We start from the raw sequence: 16690 nt of genomic DNA on the forward strand, positions 1-16690 counted from the left end.
GAAGGAAGGAAGGAAGGAAGGAAGAAAGGAAGAAAGGAAGGAAGGAAGGAAGGGCAGAAGTATCTCAGGCCAGAATTCCATAAAGCAAAAAATATTTGTTATCTCAAGTTGTGATTTGTTGCATTTTATCATTTATTTATTTATTTATTTCATTTTGTGTATCGTGCATGCATGTGGGCTCACATACCATGATGCCTTTGTAGAAGCCATGAACAACTCCCAGGAACTGATTCTCTCCTTCCACCTATGGGAACCAGGAGTTAAACCCAGGTTGTCATCTTGGCTCCAAGCACCTTTACCCACTGAGCCAGCTCACAGCCCTCAAAACATAGCATTTTGTTTTCCTTTGTGACAGTCTTGCTATGTAACCCAGGCTTGCCTTGAACTCCCAATTCTCATGCCTTTCAAATGTCTGAGTACCAGTGTTCTTATCTGTGTCTGCTTGAACTGGAAGCCTGCACGTCAGACAGTATCTGAAGAACAGCTCCTGACTTCACTCTACAACATAGAATGTACTTTTGTAGTGCAGTACTTACTGACTGTACAAGTGACAGGTTTCAGTGCAAAATCTTCACTCATGTTTACCAAGGGCTTTGAGCATCTTTCCTGAGGAGGCATCGCCTGGGGAAACGACTGGCATCTCTCAAAGCAATATTCCTCCTAAGACCCAGGTTGTCTTTACTACAGGCACTTTCCCTTCCTGTCACTCCTCTGCTCTAGCTGGAGGAGGAACCCAGGCACTTCTCTGCCCCTTGCTTCCTCACCTGTGGACGTCACCAGAGGAAGCAAGGTGAGAAGGCAGCTTCCAGGTAGTGCTCATCTTCGGCGACCACTTGTAGCTCCTCTCCTGTGTACTAGCTAATAACACAGCTAGCACCTGCCTGCTGTGTCAAGCCAAAACAAGGCATGCTCTGAGGGTCCCCTGATTGTCCTAAATACAGAATAAAATTAATAGTTGCTCTTTCAAGGTCTGTAAAAAAATTGTGTTGGAATTTTAATGGGAATTTCATTTTGTCAACCCTAAATCATTGTCAAATTGCCTCAAGTCAGTCCCTGTTCCCCGGCTGCTTGGTTGCTTTCGTTTGCTTGCTTGTGTGCCTCTCAAGGTTTCCACCACTCAGAACAGAGGCAGAACCACTGCAAATGCTTTTCAAATTGCTGCTATTGGCAGCAGCACAGGCCCTTAAACTGCTGGGAGGAAAGAGGAGATGAGTGTTAGAAAAAGAGTCTAGTGTCTGGGACTGAGTGGAAGGCCACAATCCCCATGGCATTGAACCTAAGCATAAACCCTTGTTCTGCATCAAAAAAGCACATTATGTTTTCAAGAAAGAGATCATAGACTCTGAGTCAGATGCATCTGGGCTATCTGATATCCAGTGACACAGAGCAAGGATGTGACCTCCTCTGTGAGTTCTTTATGTCAAGCCTTTCCGTCCATGGAATTCAGGGGGAAATGAGGTCTCTGGCCTAAGTTACTGGCTATTGCCTACCAGATATAATTGTGATTGAAATTGTAAAATTGAAAGATGTAATGTGATTGGCTATACCATTTTAGGTGTGGGTCTTTTCTTTGTTGTTTATCTACTGTGTGACCTTAGGTAGGTTGTCTAACTTCTTTGTGCTCTAATAGCCTCAATAACATGATAATATTTGTATTTAATACATCTTTATAAAGATAAAATAAAAACATTCAGAATGGATGCCTGACATATAAGAGGCATACATACAATGTATACATTGTATTCTGTTCTATAGATTTTTTTGCAAGTAGTAAAACTTTTATTAATATGAAAGAATAAGAATAAAATAAAATAAAATAAAACAAGCATCCATAGGTGTGTAGATTTATTTCTAGGTCTTTGATTCAATGTCCTTAATCAACCTGTCTGTAGTACAGCTTGGTGTCAGAGATTGTGACCCCCCTGAAGTTCTTTACTTTTCAGAATTGTTTTAGCTATCCTGAGTTTTTTGGTTTTCCATATGAAATTGATAGTTGCTCTTTCAAGGTCTGTAAAAAAACTTGTGTAGGAATTTTAATGGGAATTTCATTGAATCCATAGATTGCTTTTGGTAAAATGGCCATTTTCACTATTAATTCTACTGATCCACAATCAGGGGAAAGTTTATATCTTCTGAGGTCTTCTTCAGTTTCTCTCTTTAGAGACTTGTCATACAGATTCTTGTCATAAAAGTCCCTCACTTGGTTAGAGTTATGCAAAGAGATCTTACATTATTTGTGGATATTGTGTGAAGGGTGTTGTTTCCTTAATTTCTTTCTCTGGTATAAAGAAGGTCTACTAAATTTTTTTAGTTAATTTTTGTATCCAGTCAATTTGCTGAAAGTGTTTTGCAGCTGTAGAAATTCTCTGGCAGAATTTTTGTGGTCACTTATATATACTATCATTTCATTCACAAATAGCAATACTTTGACTTCTTCCTTTCCAATTTGTATTTCTCTTGAACACATTTTATTGTCTTATTGTTCTAGCTAGAACAAAAAGTAGTATATTGAATAAAGAGAGAGTTTGCAGCCCTATTTTGTCCCTGATTTTAGTGGAATTGCTTTAAATTTCCATTTCGTTAATTTCATGTTGGCTATGTGCTGAGTGTATATTGCTTTTATTATGTTTAGTTATGCATTTTGTATCCCTAATCTCTCCAATACTCTTTTTTCTCCTCCTCCTCCTCTTCCTCCTCCTTCTTCTTCTTTTTTGTCTTTTATTGAATATTTTCTTTATTTGTGTACTGTCTAATTTTGTGTCAACTTGACACAGGCTGGAGAGAAAGGAGCTTCAGTTGAGGAAATGCCTCCACAAGATCCAACTGTAAGGCATTTTCTCAATTAGTGATCAAGGGGGAAGGAGCCCCTTGTGGGTTGTGCCATCTCTGGGCTGGTAGTCTTGGGTTCTATAAGAAAGCAGGCTGAGCAAGCCAGGGGAAGCAAGTCAGTAAAGAACATCCCTCCATGGCCTCTGCATCAGCTCCTGCTTCCTGACCTGCTTGAGTTCCAGTCCTAACTTCCTTGGTGATGAACAGCAGTATGGAAGTGTAAGCTGAATAAACCCTTTCCTCCCCAACTTGCTTCTTGGTCATTATGTTTTGTTCAGGAATAGAAACCCTGACTAAGACAATTTGCATTTCAAATGTTATCCCTTTTCCAGGTCTCCCCTCTGGAAATCCCCTATCCCATTCCCCTCCCCCTGCCTCTATGAGGGTGCTCCACCACCCACCCACCCACTCCTGCCTTCCCACTGTGTCATTCCCCTACACAGGTTCATAGAACCCACACAGGACCAAGGGACACTCCTCCCACTGGTGTGCAATAAGGCCATCCTCCACCGCATACACAGCCAGAGCCCTGGGTTGGTGGTCCAGTTGCCAGGAGCTCTGGGGGGTCTGGCCAGTTGACACTGTTGCTCCCTCCATGGGGTTTCAAACCCCCTTAGCTCCTTCAATCACTTCTCCAACTCCTCTATCAGGAACCCTGTGCTCAGTCCAATGATTGGCTGCAAGCATTCACCTCTGTGTTTGTCAGGCTCTGGCAGAGCCTCTCAGGAGACAGCCATATTAGACTCCTGTCAGCAAGCACTTCCCCGCATCCACAATAGTGTCTGGGTTTGCTGACTGTATATGGGATGGATCCCCAGGTGGAGCAGTCTCTGGATGGCCTTTCCTTCTGTCTCTGCTCCACACTTTGTCTCCATGTTTCCTCCTGTAAGTATTTTGTTCCCCCTATAAAAAGCACTGAAGCATCCACACTTTGGTCTTCCTTCTTCTTGAGCTTCATGTGGTCTGTGAATTGTATCTTGGGTATTCTGAGCATCTGGGCTAATATCCACTTATCAGTGAGTGAATACCATGTGCGTTCATTTACTGGGTTACCTCACTCAGCATGATATTTTTCAAGTTCCATCCATTTGCCTGTGAATTTCATTAAGTCATTGCTTTTATTTTTTCTTTTTTTATTAGATATTTTCTTTATATACATTTCAAATGTTATCTCATTTCCTAGTTTCCCCTCTGAAAATCTCCTATCCCCTCCCCACCTTCCCTGCTCCCCAACCCACCTACTCCCATTCGTGGTCCTGTCATTCCTCTATACTGAGGCATAGAGCCGAAGTCATTGTTTTAATAGCTGAGTAGTACTCCATTGTGTAAATGTACCACATTTTCTGTATCCATTCCTCTGTTGAGGGCCATCTGGGTTCTTTCTAGGTCCTGGCTATTATAAATATGGCTACTATGAACATAGTGGAGCATGTGTCCTTATTACATGTTGGAGCATGTGTCCTTATTAAAAGTTGGAACATCTTCTGAGTATATATGCCCAGGAGAGGTATTGCTGGATCTTCCAGTAGTACTATGTCCAATTTTCTGAGGAACTGCCAGACTGATTTCCAGAGTGGTTGTACNAGCTTGNAATCCCACCANCAATGGAGGAGTGTTNCTCTTTCTCCACATCCTCACCAGCATCTGCTGTCACNTGAATTTTTGATCTTAGCCATTCTGACTGGTGTGAGGTAGAATCTCAGGGTTGTTTTGATTTGCATTTCCCTGATGATTAAGGATATTGAACATTTTTCAGATGCTTCTCAACCATTCGGTATTCCTCAGTTGAGAATTCTTTGTTTAGCTCTGTACCCCATTTTTTGATAGGGTTATTTGATTTTCTGGAGTCCATCTTCTTGAGTTCTTATATATTGGATATTAGTCCCCTATCTGATTTAGGATTGGTAAAGATTGTTTCCCAATCTGTGGTTGACTTTTTTTGTCTTATTGACTGTCATTTGCCTTACAGACGCTTTGAAATTTTATGAGGGCCCATTTGTCCATTCTCGATCTTACAGACCAAGCCATACAACAATTCTTAATACATTGAAAAATACACTAAATTCCAATGCAAAATGTTTTTCTATCTCTTAGAAATACATTTTAGGTTAGGCATAGAACATAAATTATTCTCCTTTCTTAGAGACTGTATTAATTTTCAGTGTGTACTACAACAATTTGACACAAACTAGTGACTTGAGAGACTGAAAGTTCTTATTGTGCAGATCTTTCACTTGTTTGGCTAGAGTCACACCAAGACATTTTATATTGTTTGTGACTATTGTGAAGGGTGTCATTTCTCTAATTTCTTTCTTGGTTCCTTTATCCTTTGAGTACAGGAAGTATATGATTTGTTTGAGTTAATTTTGTTTGATTTAATTTTCAGCCACTTTGGTGAAGTTGTTTACCAGGTTTAGGAATTCTCTGGTAGAATTTTTGGGGTCATTTAAGTATACCATTATATCATCTGCAAATAGAGATATTTTGATTTCTTCCTTTCCAATTTGTATCCCTTTGACCTCCACTTGTTCTCTAACTGCTCTAGCTACAACTTTAGTACTATATTGACTAGATAAGGAGAGAGTGGGAACCCTTGTCTAGTCCTTGATTTTAATGTGATTGCTTCAAGGTTCTCTCCATTTAGTTTTATGTTAGCTGCTGGTTTGTTGTCTATTGCTTTTGCTATGTTTAAGTATGGGCATTGAATTCCTGATCTTTCCAAGACTTTTAACATGAAGGAGTGTTGAATTTTGTCAAATGCTTTTTCAGAATCTAATGAAATGATCATGTGGGGTTTTTTTTTTGAGTTTGTTTATGTAGTGGATTAAGTTGATGGATTTCCATATATTGAACCATCCCTGTATCCCTGGGATGAAGCCTACTTGGTCATGGTAAGTGATCCTTTTGATGTGTTCTTGGATTCTGTTTGCGAGGATTTTATTAAATACTTTAGCATTAATATTCAGAAGGAAAATTGGTCTGAAATTCTTTCTTTGTTGGGTCTTTGTGTGCTTTTGGTATCACAACTGTGGCTTCATACAACGAATTGGCTAGTGTTCCTTCTGTTTCTACTTTGTGGAATAGTTTGAAGAGTACTGGTATTAGGTCTTCTTTGAAGGTCTGATAGAATTCTGCACTAATCCCAGCAGGTCCTGGGCTCTTTTTAGTTGGGATACTTTTAATGACTGTTTCTATCTCTTTAGGGATTATGGGACTGTTTAGATGGTTTATCTGATTCTGATTTAGTTTTGGTACCTTGTATCTATCTAGAAAATTGTCCATTTCATGCAGATTTTCCAATTTTGTTGAATATAAGCTTTGATAGTAGGATCTGATGATTGTTTTAATTGTCTCAGTTTCTGTTGTTATATCGCCGTTTTCATTTCTGATTTTATTAATTTGGATACTGTCTCTGTGCCCTCTGCTTAGTCTGACTAGGGGTTATTCTGTCTTGTTGACCTTCAAAAAGAACCAGCTCCTGGTTTTATTGATTCTTTGTATAGTTCTTTTTGTTTCTACTTGGTTGATTTAGGCCCTGAGTTTAATGATTTCCTGCCATCTACTCCTCTTCCATATATTTGCTTCTTTTTGTTCTATAGATTTCAGGTGTGCTATAAAGATGCTAGTGTATGCTCTCTCTGGTTTCTTTTTGGAGGCACTCAGAGTTATGGGTTTTCTTCTTAGCACTGCTTTCATTGTGTCCCATAAGTTTGGGTATGTTGTGCCTTCATTTTCATTAAATCCTAAAAAATCTTTAATGTCTTCTTTTATTTTTTCCTTGACCAAGTTATCATTGAGAAGAATATTGTTCAGCTTCCACATATATGTGGGATTTCTGCTATCTTTGTTGTTATTGAAGACCAGCCTTATTCCATGGTGATCAGAAAGGATGCATGGGATTGATTCAATCTTCTTATATCTGTTGAGCCCAGTTAGGTGATATAGGTGTCTTCATGTCTACAGGTTTCACAGAGCTGTTTGAAGCTTTATAGCTACATCATGGTCCAGCTGCCTTTGGTTCCAGAACTTTGATAATAACTAAAGTGGCTGACTGCCCTATGTTAAACAGATTATAGTTCAATGAGTATAAACTCCTTTATTAGAAGATCACATGGACTTTGTTCAACCGCAAGGGTATTTAGAGTTCTCTTGACTATGTTAAGTTAGTTCAAGTATTTATGTGGTGATGTCATTTTAAGGCTGAGAGATGGAAATGCGAAGTAGAATCTAGTCAGGCAAGACAAGCATGTGCCATTGGTATAATCATAGAGGATGCAGCATGGTAATGCCTTACATCGAGGAGTTGTAAACAAGTACTCAGGAAAGATATGAAAAAATGTGGACAGTCTGCCCCAGATCACAGCCCATAGAAGGTAAAGCCAGAGTGGACCTCTGAGCAGTGGAGGCCCACAATCCAATACTGCCAAACAGCTTTCCTTTCCCTAGCAGTCCTGGACGGAGGAAGAACAGGAGCTGCTCTGAGGGATCTGCAGTGATGACACATACCTATGGCTTTTGGATAAGAAAGCTGGAGTCTGCTGAGGAAATACTTTCATCTTTGCAGAGTGTTGTAGTTTGACTTGAGATGTCCCTCTCCAGGCTCAGGAATTTGAATGCTCAATCCCCAGTGGGTGTTCTGTTTTGGAAGGTTGTAGAAACTTAGGAGGTGGACCCTCATCGGAGGAAGTGGGTCACTGGGGAGAGGCCTTGAAATTATAGCCTGGCTCTACTTCCCATCCATCCTTTGCTTCCATCTGTGCATCTTCCTATACTCTTGCTACATGCTTCCTGATCCCCCTGCCTCCGTCTCTTGCTGAGATATGTGCTACTATGTCTGGTACTATGTGTGCTATTGTGGTTCTGGGGATTGAGCCCAGGGCTTCGTGTGTGCTAGGAATGCCTTCTACCAATGAGCTACATCCCTAGGCCTTTAAAAGCTTTGTTTCTAACACTATGTGCAGTGTGTTCCAGAGAATACCTAAACCATCTCTTTGAATAAGAACTTACTTAAATCCATGCTTGCAATCTTCAATATCCAAGCAGCACCTAATAGCTTTGCTCAGTAGACTCAACAACAGTTCAGGGATTTGTAAATGTTAGCACAGTTTTCTCTACCTAGGTTTCTGTCCGTTGCTGTAATAAACAAGTCCAAAAGCAATTCAAGGGAGGAAAGAGTTTATTATAACTCATATTACCAGGTCACAGTCCATTATTGAGGGAAGTCAGGACAGGAACTCAAGCAGAAGCAGGGGAGAAACACTGGCTTACTGGCTCATTCTCAGTCAGTTTCTTACACCAGCTACCTCGAGATAGTGATGCCCACAGTGGACTGGGCCCTCCCACATCAAGACAGTATCTCACAGACATGGCTACAAGCCAATTTGAAAATAGGCAGTTCTTCAATTGAGATTCCTTCTTCCCAAGTGACTCTAGGTTGTATCAACTTGGCAATAAACCTGAACTAGAAGGTTCTGTAAAAGATGTTAGAAACTTAGAGAATATATAACTTATTCCAAATGCCAAAGCTTGTTTTATTACCTTAAGTTTATCTTTGGATCTCAAACTCTGAGGTGTCTCATTCACCTGGAGAACTCAGCAGGATCATACATCTCAGGCCTTTGTCCAGTTTTAGAAGTCAGATCTTCAATGCTGGGATTAGCTCCTGCAGTGATTCTGATAGGTTCCAAGGGTTGGGGGATAATGACTGACCCTCGAGAATGTTAATTCCTCTTAAAGGAAATAATCCACTGGCATGAGCTTTGGGGGAGTGAAAGGATATGGGCACATGATATAGTCATAGGAAAAAATCCTAAGGACATTTTACCAGCTGCATATGTGTGGAGGGACCTTATAATCCTCATCAATGATGAAACATCCAACAAGTAGAATTTAGAGACCTGGCACAGTGGGTGTCCCATGCCTCCTTGAGAATGGAGTAAGAATTGCATGGACTACCCTGTCCTTTAGTGGATAAAATCAAGTATTCTCTTTAGAGAAATCCCTATTCCATTTTCCCATGACCCAGCCAGGGCATCTCAATCTCCAGTTTTCCCAGCAGTGTGTGTCCCATAAACCTGCCAATTAAGCAACTGAATATCATTATTGTGAATGTAATTACAGAGAGTAATTATGAACTTGTAAATGCCTCCTGCTGATGGAGTCCTTTCCCCAAACCATCTCAAGTGGTTTGCTTAGGAAAGTGGAAGGCAATCCTCTCACTCACCTTACCCCCAAAACAGTCTCCCTTGCTAGGAGAAACCCACACTTGCTGGCCCAAAGGACACACAAAACAAGCTTTAATGAGCTCTGTTTTGAGTGAGAATGTCTCATTTGGGTGGACACTCCTTAGATGTGTTTCATCTGAGACCCAGATTCAATAAGGATTGTCTGATTTCTTAATTTATTGTTAGGGTTGGGGAATTACAACCATAATTAGAAATTAATGCAAAAAAAGACTATATGTTATAAGCTTTACAAAATCATCTGAGAACTTTAATATTCTTTAAATTGAACTTTACAGAGTAGAATTTGGTGGGTAATTAATCTCTGAAAATAAGGCAGAGAGAGCAGAAGCACGCATGGGTGCATTCAGCCACTTAGTAATACATTCACAAGACGCTTAAACCCTCATGGGTAATAGGTGCCTGAATGAATTATACACAGATATGTTAAGTTAGAAATGCAATACCATCTCAAAGATGTTTGTTTCCTTTCAAGGAACAGTGAGAATAAATGCCTGTAATTGCACTGGTGGTGGGCACAGTTGGAAAGTGGAAAACTTGATTCATCATGCAATGAATAATACCTCATAAACCCTGAGAAAAAAGCATCCATGTTTGTTTAACCTGCCTAATACAATGGCTTACACAACCCTAAGCATGGACAATTTCCAGCCCTTTCCATGAATCAGAGCAACTGGTACAATCCAAAGCCTAAAGCACAGTAAGATTCTCCTACAGGAGATATGAGCTACTTCAAGCCCCAGGTTTTCCATTTACTAGGCAAAGAAATCCTACCCTGGGGGCTAGAGAGACAGCTCAGCAATTCAGTGTGCTTGCCACTGCTCTTACCAAAGGTACAAGGGGGGTTGGTTTGTTTGTTTTTTGTTTTTGTTTTTTTTTTAGGGGGGGATCTCTTTTTTTAACAATTTTTATTAGATACTTTCTTCATTTACATTTCAAATGCTATCCCGAAAGTCCCCTATACCCTCCCCCAAACCTGCTCCCCAACCCACCCACTCCCACTTCCTGGCCCTGGCATTCCCCTGTATTGGGGCATATAATCTTTGCAAGACCAAGGGCCTCTCCTCCCAATGATGGCTGACTAGGCCATCTTCTGCTACATATGCAGCTAGAGACACGAACTCTGGGGGTGCTGGTTAGTTCATACTGTTGTTCCTCCTATAGGGCTATAGAGCCCTTCAGCTCCCAAAGGTACAAGTTTGATTCTAGTACCCACATCAGACAGCTCAAAACTCCAACTGTAGACACTTAAACTCACACGTGGGGGACGAGGGACTCGTGCACACATAAATAAATCTAAATTAAATCTTTTTTTCAAAGAGAAAGAAATCCTTTACCTATTCCTTTGTGGTCCTTCACATTCTCCTGGATCAGAAGTTTGAATGCTCATGGGAACATGAGACTCAAGAGAGGGCCATAACTTTCAAAAGTGACTTCTAACAACTGACACTTCCAGATAAACCATCCACACAACCTCAGTTGAAGATATGGTAGCTTCTTGAAAAGGTACTATGGAAACCCAAAGTGTGCCTAACTCTGAAAAGTCACTTATAATTTCCTGTGCACAAATCAGGATGGATTGGTCTCTGTAAGCATTAGGAATTCTGCTGTGGTCTTTTGGTAATTTCAGCCTCAAAGAAAACTCACCCAGCAATGACATGTCCAATGATGCTACACCAGCCTGGCATGTAAAAGGACCTGGATTCATTCACCCAGAACTACCAAAAACCTCACTTACAAATTAGTCTTCCAGTTAGTGTATATGGCTACTCCTTTCTTAATTGGGAAACATAGCTGCTAAGAATTTCTGGACCAGATAAATTGTACTCTGTGTGTGTGTATGTGTGTGTTTGTGTGTGTGTGTATACATGTATATGCAAGTTTGTGTGTGGTGTATAGACTCCAACTGTAGACACTTAAACCCACAGGCATGTATGTGTTTGTGCATGTGTATATACATATATATACATATATATATATGTATATATATATATGTATATATATACATATATATATGTATGTATATATGTATGTGTGTGATATGTGTGCTTATATGTATATGTATGTGTGTGATGTTTATGTGTGTGTGTGATGTGTGTATATATGTGTGTGCATGATGTGTATATATATATATATATATATATATATATATATATATATATATATATATATGTGTGTGTGTGTGTGCATGTTTGTGTATGCATGTGTAGGCATTTTGTGTGTGGTGTATATGTGTGTATATGTGTGTGCATATCTGTGTGTGCATGTGTATTTATGTGCATGTATGTATGTGTGTGCATGTGTATGCATGTGTGTATGTGTATATGTGTGTACATGTTTGTATTGCATGTGTATGTGTATGTGCATATGTGTGTGTGTGTGTGTGTGTGTGTGTGTACCACTTCCGTCCTCTGCTATATCTTCCTGTATAGTAAAGGCATTATAAGGTGAAAATTGTTAGTAGAGGAGATTCTCCCAGTAAGAAATTCATTATATTATTTTATTTTTGCCCATTCTAGAAACAGACCTATACACCACATAGACTGAACTCAAAAACATATTATCTATCTGGTACCCAGCCTAAGAGATGCAGGCTCAACCTTCTATCTTTGGTGCTCTTAATTTGCCACAAAGAGAAAACATGACCTGCTCCCTTTTATGTGATTTTATGGCATGGTTGGGACTACCTTGAAGACACAAAACTTCCACATAAAGATCAATGTGTTTAGACTTGGGAGCTGTGTAGCTTTGTGTTGTCTTTTATTATCAGTGTTTCTTCTTTTTGCCATCAGAGTAAAAGACAGTCAGAACAGATTGTCAGACTTAGTGTATGGCCACTTGAGTTTGACCAACTTAAGTGACACAGTGTCTCTCAGATCAGCCTGTGATATAACCCAAGTCAAATCAGGCTGCACTTGGAAGTATGAATACTAAGAATCTGACCTGAGGTCATGGCCAGCTCTGACTTTCAAGACCTCAAATGGTCATCTAAGCAGTGATATAAATGGGTATCAGCCTGTTCTTGGGCCACTGCTGTAGTAGCAAGACCAGCAGAGCCTTGCTGTAGAGAAGTTTGGAAAATAGAGGGGGAAATATGTTAGTTTCTCCAGCAGGCAATCAGCTTAGGTGGGTGGCTCTTTGCCCTGACATTATAGGAGAAGTGCTTTCAAACAGTGGCAGACCAAAAGAAATGAGCAACAACTAGACTTCTAAAATGCAAAATCTCAGAAAAACCTTGGCAACACCTACAATCTGTTATCTCTTGTTTTCTGCTCCCCTCCCACCAGAAAATGGCCTTCCAGCCTGGGACAAACAGAAGCCCTGTCCAGACCGAGTCCAGGACTGGAAGCTGGTAGGAATGTCTGAAGCCTGCCTGCACAGGAAGAGCCACGTGGAGAGGCGTGGTGCACTGAAGAATGAGCAGACTTCCCCACACCTTATCCAGGCCACTTGGACGAGCTCTATATTCCAACTGGATCCTGAGGATGTGAACGATCAGAGCATCTCAAGTGCCCAGACTTTCCAGACTGAAGAGAAGAAATGTAAAGGTAACCATGTCCTACAAGACCGTTAGCACACATGCGTCTCTCCCATGACTGCTCTGTTTCCATTTCTTCACCTGCCTAGTGTCTGTGCTGCCTTTCCCTGGCTGATCCTCTGGGGGTGGGGGTGTAATCCTTTAATTTTCTTTTAAACATAAATAAACAAGTGGGCTCCAAAGGCAAGCACTTTACACCGTACACCAACATGCAGGAAGAGATCCTTTTTTATATTTTTAATGAGCAAATACGTTGTTATTTTGGTTTTTAATTCTGCTTGTGTCTAAGTGGAAGCAGACATTGCTGTACTCATATCTACTTGCTTCAAGCTGAGTTTGTGAGCTTGTGCATATGAATGTATTTCCTATCCTAATTATACCAGCAGCTAGAGAGATCGTGATGCTGTCCCTTAACCGACATAGACAATTCATACTTGACAAGGAGATTTTAATGTCTGTGGTCCATAAATCCTCTGTTATCATCGCCAAGAGAAGATTAGGGTGTTAGGAGGCTGTCACCTCATGATGGGTGACAAAGTGGCCCTAGTTCCTGATCACATAAGACTTAGCCCTGTCTCACCTCAGGCCACCTCACCTGACAGATGTCTTCCATGCTGATCGCTTTATGGTCTTATGGTTGCCCAAAATCTTTGCTTCTTAAACCAACCTGTGTCTTTAAGTGTCCAAGTTCTTATAACTACCCATTCTTTTCCAGCCCAGCGTTTACAAGCTAAAGCTATCATGACTAGCTTTTTGGTTTTTACTTATGATAAATCGGGATTGTCTGAAACTGAAAATCTCACAGTCAAATAAGAATGCTTCCCATATGGAGACATTAGAGGAAGTGAGCCATGAGAAAGCCTGTCTTGGGCATTGGCCACAGTTACACTTATCATTTGTGAGAAAGAATCCGGGCCTTCCTGCATTAGGACCTTTGTCCCTTCCAGTTTCCCTGGGAAATCGAGACAGATGTTTTCATTAAAAAACGCATTACTCAGAGATGGCATCCTCCACTCTAGCTGAAGAATAGGCAGAAATGCTATGTTCCTTTTGAAACGTGATGCTTGTACTTCTGCATTGATAATTTAGAAGTATAAAGAGTTTTTTTTTAATGTTCTAAACTGAAATAGCATTACATTCCCTTCCCTTCTCCCTTTCTTCCCTCCAGTTCTTCCCAGTTACCCTCCCTCCAACATCTCCCATGCCACCCCACTCTCCATTTGATAGCTTATTATTATTATTATCATCATCATCATGGCATACATATGTATGTGTGTATGTGTGTATATGTATGTATAAATGTGTATGTGTGTATGTATGTATGTGTGTATTTATATGTGTGTGCATGTATGTATGTGTATGTGTGTATGTGAGTATATGTATGTATGTATGTAGTATGTATGTATGTATATGCACAAACATACAAACACAATCTGCTAGTTTGTTTTGTTGTTTGCACACATATTGCTTCATGACAACCAATAGTGGGGCTGATCCCTGGAGAGAACAATTCTCCCTTTCCCTTAGGAACCTGTACACTCTGCCTAGGGGTGAGATCCTGTGTAATTTTCCCACTTTCACATTAATATGCCTTCCACATTGATATAGCTAGTCATTATTAAAGTATTGTTTATGCAGACATTTGTAAAAGAAATTCTTTGAAATTTTGAAGAGGATTTTTTTAATGGCAAAATAATTTTTTCCCAAAGGAATTAGGATGTAAAACAGGTGGGTCTCTATGTGCTCATATTTACTTGAACTACAGTTCAGATTTACTAGCAGATTGTATTTTCAGATTTTATAGGTTGCAGTAAAGCCATGCCTGTCTTTGGATTATAGCAAAATGCCAGCATCCCTGTGATTGGAGGACCTAGTGAACAGTTTAACTCATTCACAACTGGAAACCAAGTTCATTCATGCACAGAATGTTGTCCCTATCATTTATGAGGGATTTTGTTCTTAGTTATGAAGAGTTCAAAATATTAAACTTTTGTTTGTTGATATATTTTGAAAGTAAGAGGAAGGGGAGTTCCGGCACACAGGATGCTGAGGCAAGAGGCTAGTGAATTTAGGCTAAAAAAAGGCCAGTCTTCTGATTTAAAATTCTGCAGTACAGGGGCTAAGAACACAATATTTTGAAATTGACACATTTGAGCTAGAACATCAGCCTTTCCACTATGTTTAGAACAAAGTTATATATGTTATGTTGATAAAGCTATATAAGATACTGTGCTTAAATATTCAGGACAACTGGACAGTGGTGGTGCATGCCTTTAATCCCAGCACTTGGGAGGCAGAGGCAGGTGAATTTCTGAGTTCGAGGCCAGCCTGGTCTACAGAGTGGGTTCCAGGATAGCCAGGGCTACACAGAGAAACCCTGTCTCGAAAAAAAAAAAAAAATTAAGCATAGTACCTGACTTAAAGTGCACTTTAAATAGCAGCCACCATTTTCTCCTGTGGCTATACATCCTTATGTCACATAAATCCCTTGACTTTCTGAGCAAGGAATTTAGCCAAAGGAGTTAAACAGATGAGGGTGGTGGGATGGGCTGTTTATGAAGCTCGGATCTTCTTCCAGCTCTTTCCCTAAATCATTAGAGTGCATTTTCATTATTCTGATGTTGAAAGAAAATCAACGTAGGCAAACTTTGTGAGGTTTCCAGAGATAACACCAAAGTTAACTTAGATCTGGGTTTAAAATTTTGTGGGGAAATGACACCCAAGTGGCCTGAGCCACAAAGCACAGAAATCTACTACAGTAAATTCCCTCCTATATCAGAACACCAGTGAACGATGCCTATGTCCGCCCTTGAGAGTTGGTTCTTCTTGTCTGTTCCATGATCTGCTACATCTGTAGATTCCATAAGGAACACACTGTCTGATGGCCATTCATACTGGGCATTTATTTTCTAGCTGGCCGCCAGCCTTAGAGCAGTTGATGCCTTGGCCTACTCTAGCATGCATTCATCTTCTAGGGCTTTTACATGGCCTACTGTGTGCAGGACATTATGCTTGATGTCTAACTGTGGGAAAAGGAACATTGGAGCCAAAGGACACAGTTGCCTTACTCCAAGCACCCCAGATGTCACCCATGAGAACCAAATGACCTTGAGTTGATACACAAAGGTTTGCTTGGGGGTCAGTGATTCAAAACAATAAGCTGGCTGCTTGAAGTTACACAATAAGCCACACCCCAAATTAGTAGGCTACCTGAACTAGCTCAGAATACTTTAATGTGTGGCTTGTGGGCTGCAAACAGCTCCATATCACTCTCTGCCAATTCAAGGTCAGAAATGGAGAACGAACTTCAGAAACTTTCACAGTGTCTTCTCAGCAACCAGATGCAGCACCAGTGACTGGCATTCCCCAAGCCGTGCTGTCAGACTTGCCTGGTCAGCCACATGTAGCGAGAACTGTGCCAAAGTCTTAAGCAAGAAAAGGAAGGTATTGGTCTCTAACGCCTGAGATTTCTTAGTGTTCTTTTACTTAAAATAGTCTGCAATCACTGACTTATATGTAAAAAATACTCTTAAATGTATTTTTCTTGGAGCTTCTTTGGAGTTTCGAGCTAATATTTTGAGCAGCACATCTATGTGCTTTACTAGCAGCAATCATGCTAAGTGAATAGCCCTGGAACCCCTCACATTCTGCATCAGAGATTGCGCCTCCTCCCCCCTTCCCGAGTCCGAGCTGGTTTACCCTGTGCTCAGTGTTGCACACCAGTTAGTGGCACCAACAGTATTTCCAGAAGCTTATAGCGATGAGAGTCTAAGCTGAGTGTGGTGATTCACTCTAACCACAGCCCTCCATATGCCGTGCAAGTGCAGCGGAGAGTGAGTTTGAGGCCAGCATGGACCTCAGAGAGTCTTCTAGTAAAAGGACAAGAGGGAAGGAGAAAGGGGAACCTGAGGGCCCACTTGGGCCTGTGAATTGGCTGGTCTGGACCTCAGAATCTGTATTTCAACTGTCCCTTCTATTGACTCTGTCCCCCAAGTCTTGCATATTCATGAAGACTCACGGCAAGAAAGCCTGCCACCTAGTGGGCTCTCAGGGATATGCCTGTCCCTCCCTTCCCGACAGT

The 16690-nt window shown here is 40.7% G+C and overlaps 1 protein-coding gene across 8 annotated transcripts in view; it reads left to right on the plus strand.

The window, feature by feature from the left end:
• The window catches only part of Thrb (thyroid hormone receptor beta), a 356182-nt gene that overhangs the window by 278164 nt on the left and 61328 nt on the right, over positions 1-16690 (plus strand). For all 8 annotated transcript variants that reach the window (XM_029541431.1, XM_021203598.2, XM_029541433.1 and 5 more), the window contains one exon: positions 12359-12619. In XM_029541431.1, the coding sequence (XP_029397291.1) occupies positions 12359-12619 (261 nt within the window). The remainder of the gene's footprint in view (positions 1-12358; positions 12620-16690) is intronic.

This window comes from Mus pahari, chromosome 8 (assembly GCF_900095145.1).
Source record: "Mus pahari chromosome 8, PAHARI_EIJ_v1.1, whole genome shotgun sequence".
NCBI lineage: Eukaryota > Metazoa > Chordata > Mammalia > Rodentia > Muridae > Mus > Mus pahari.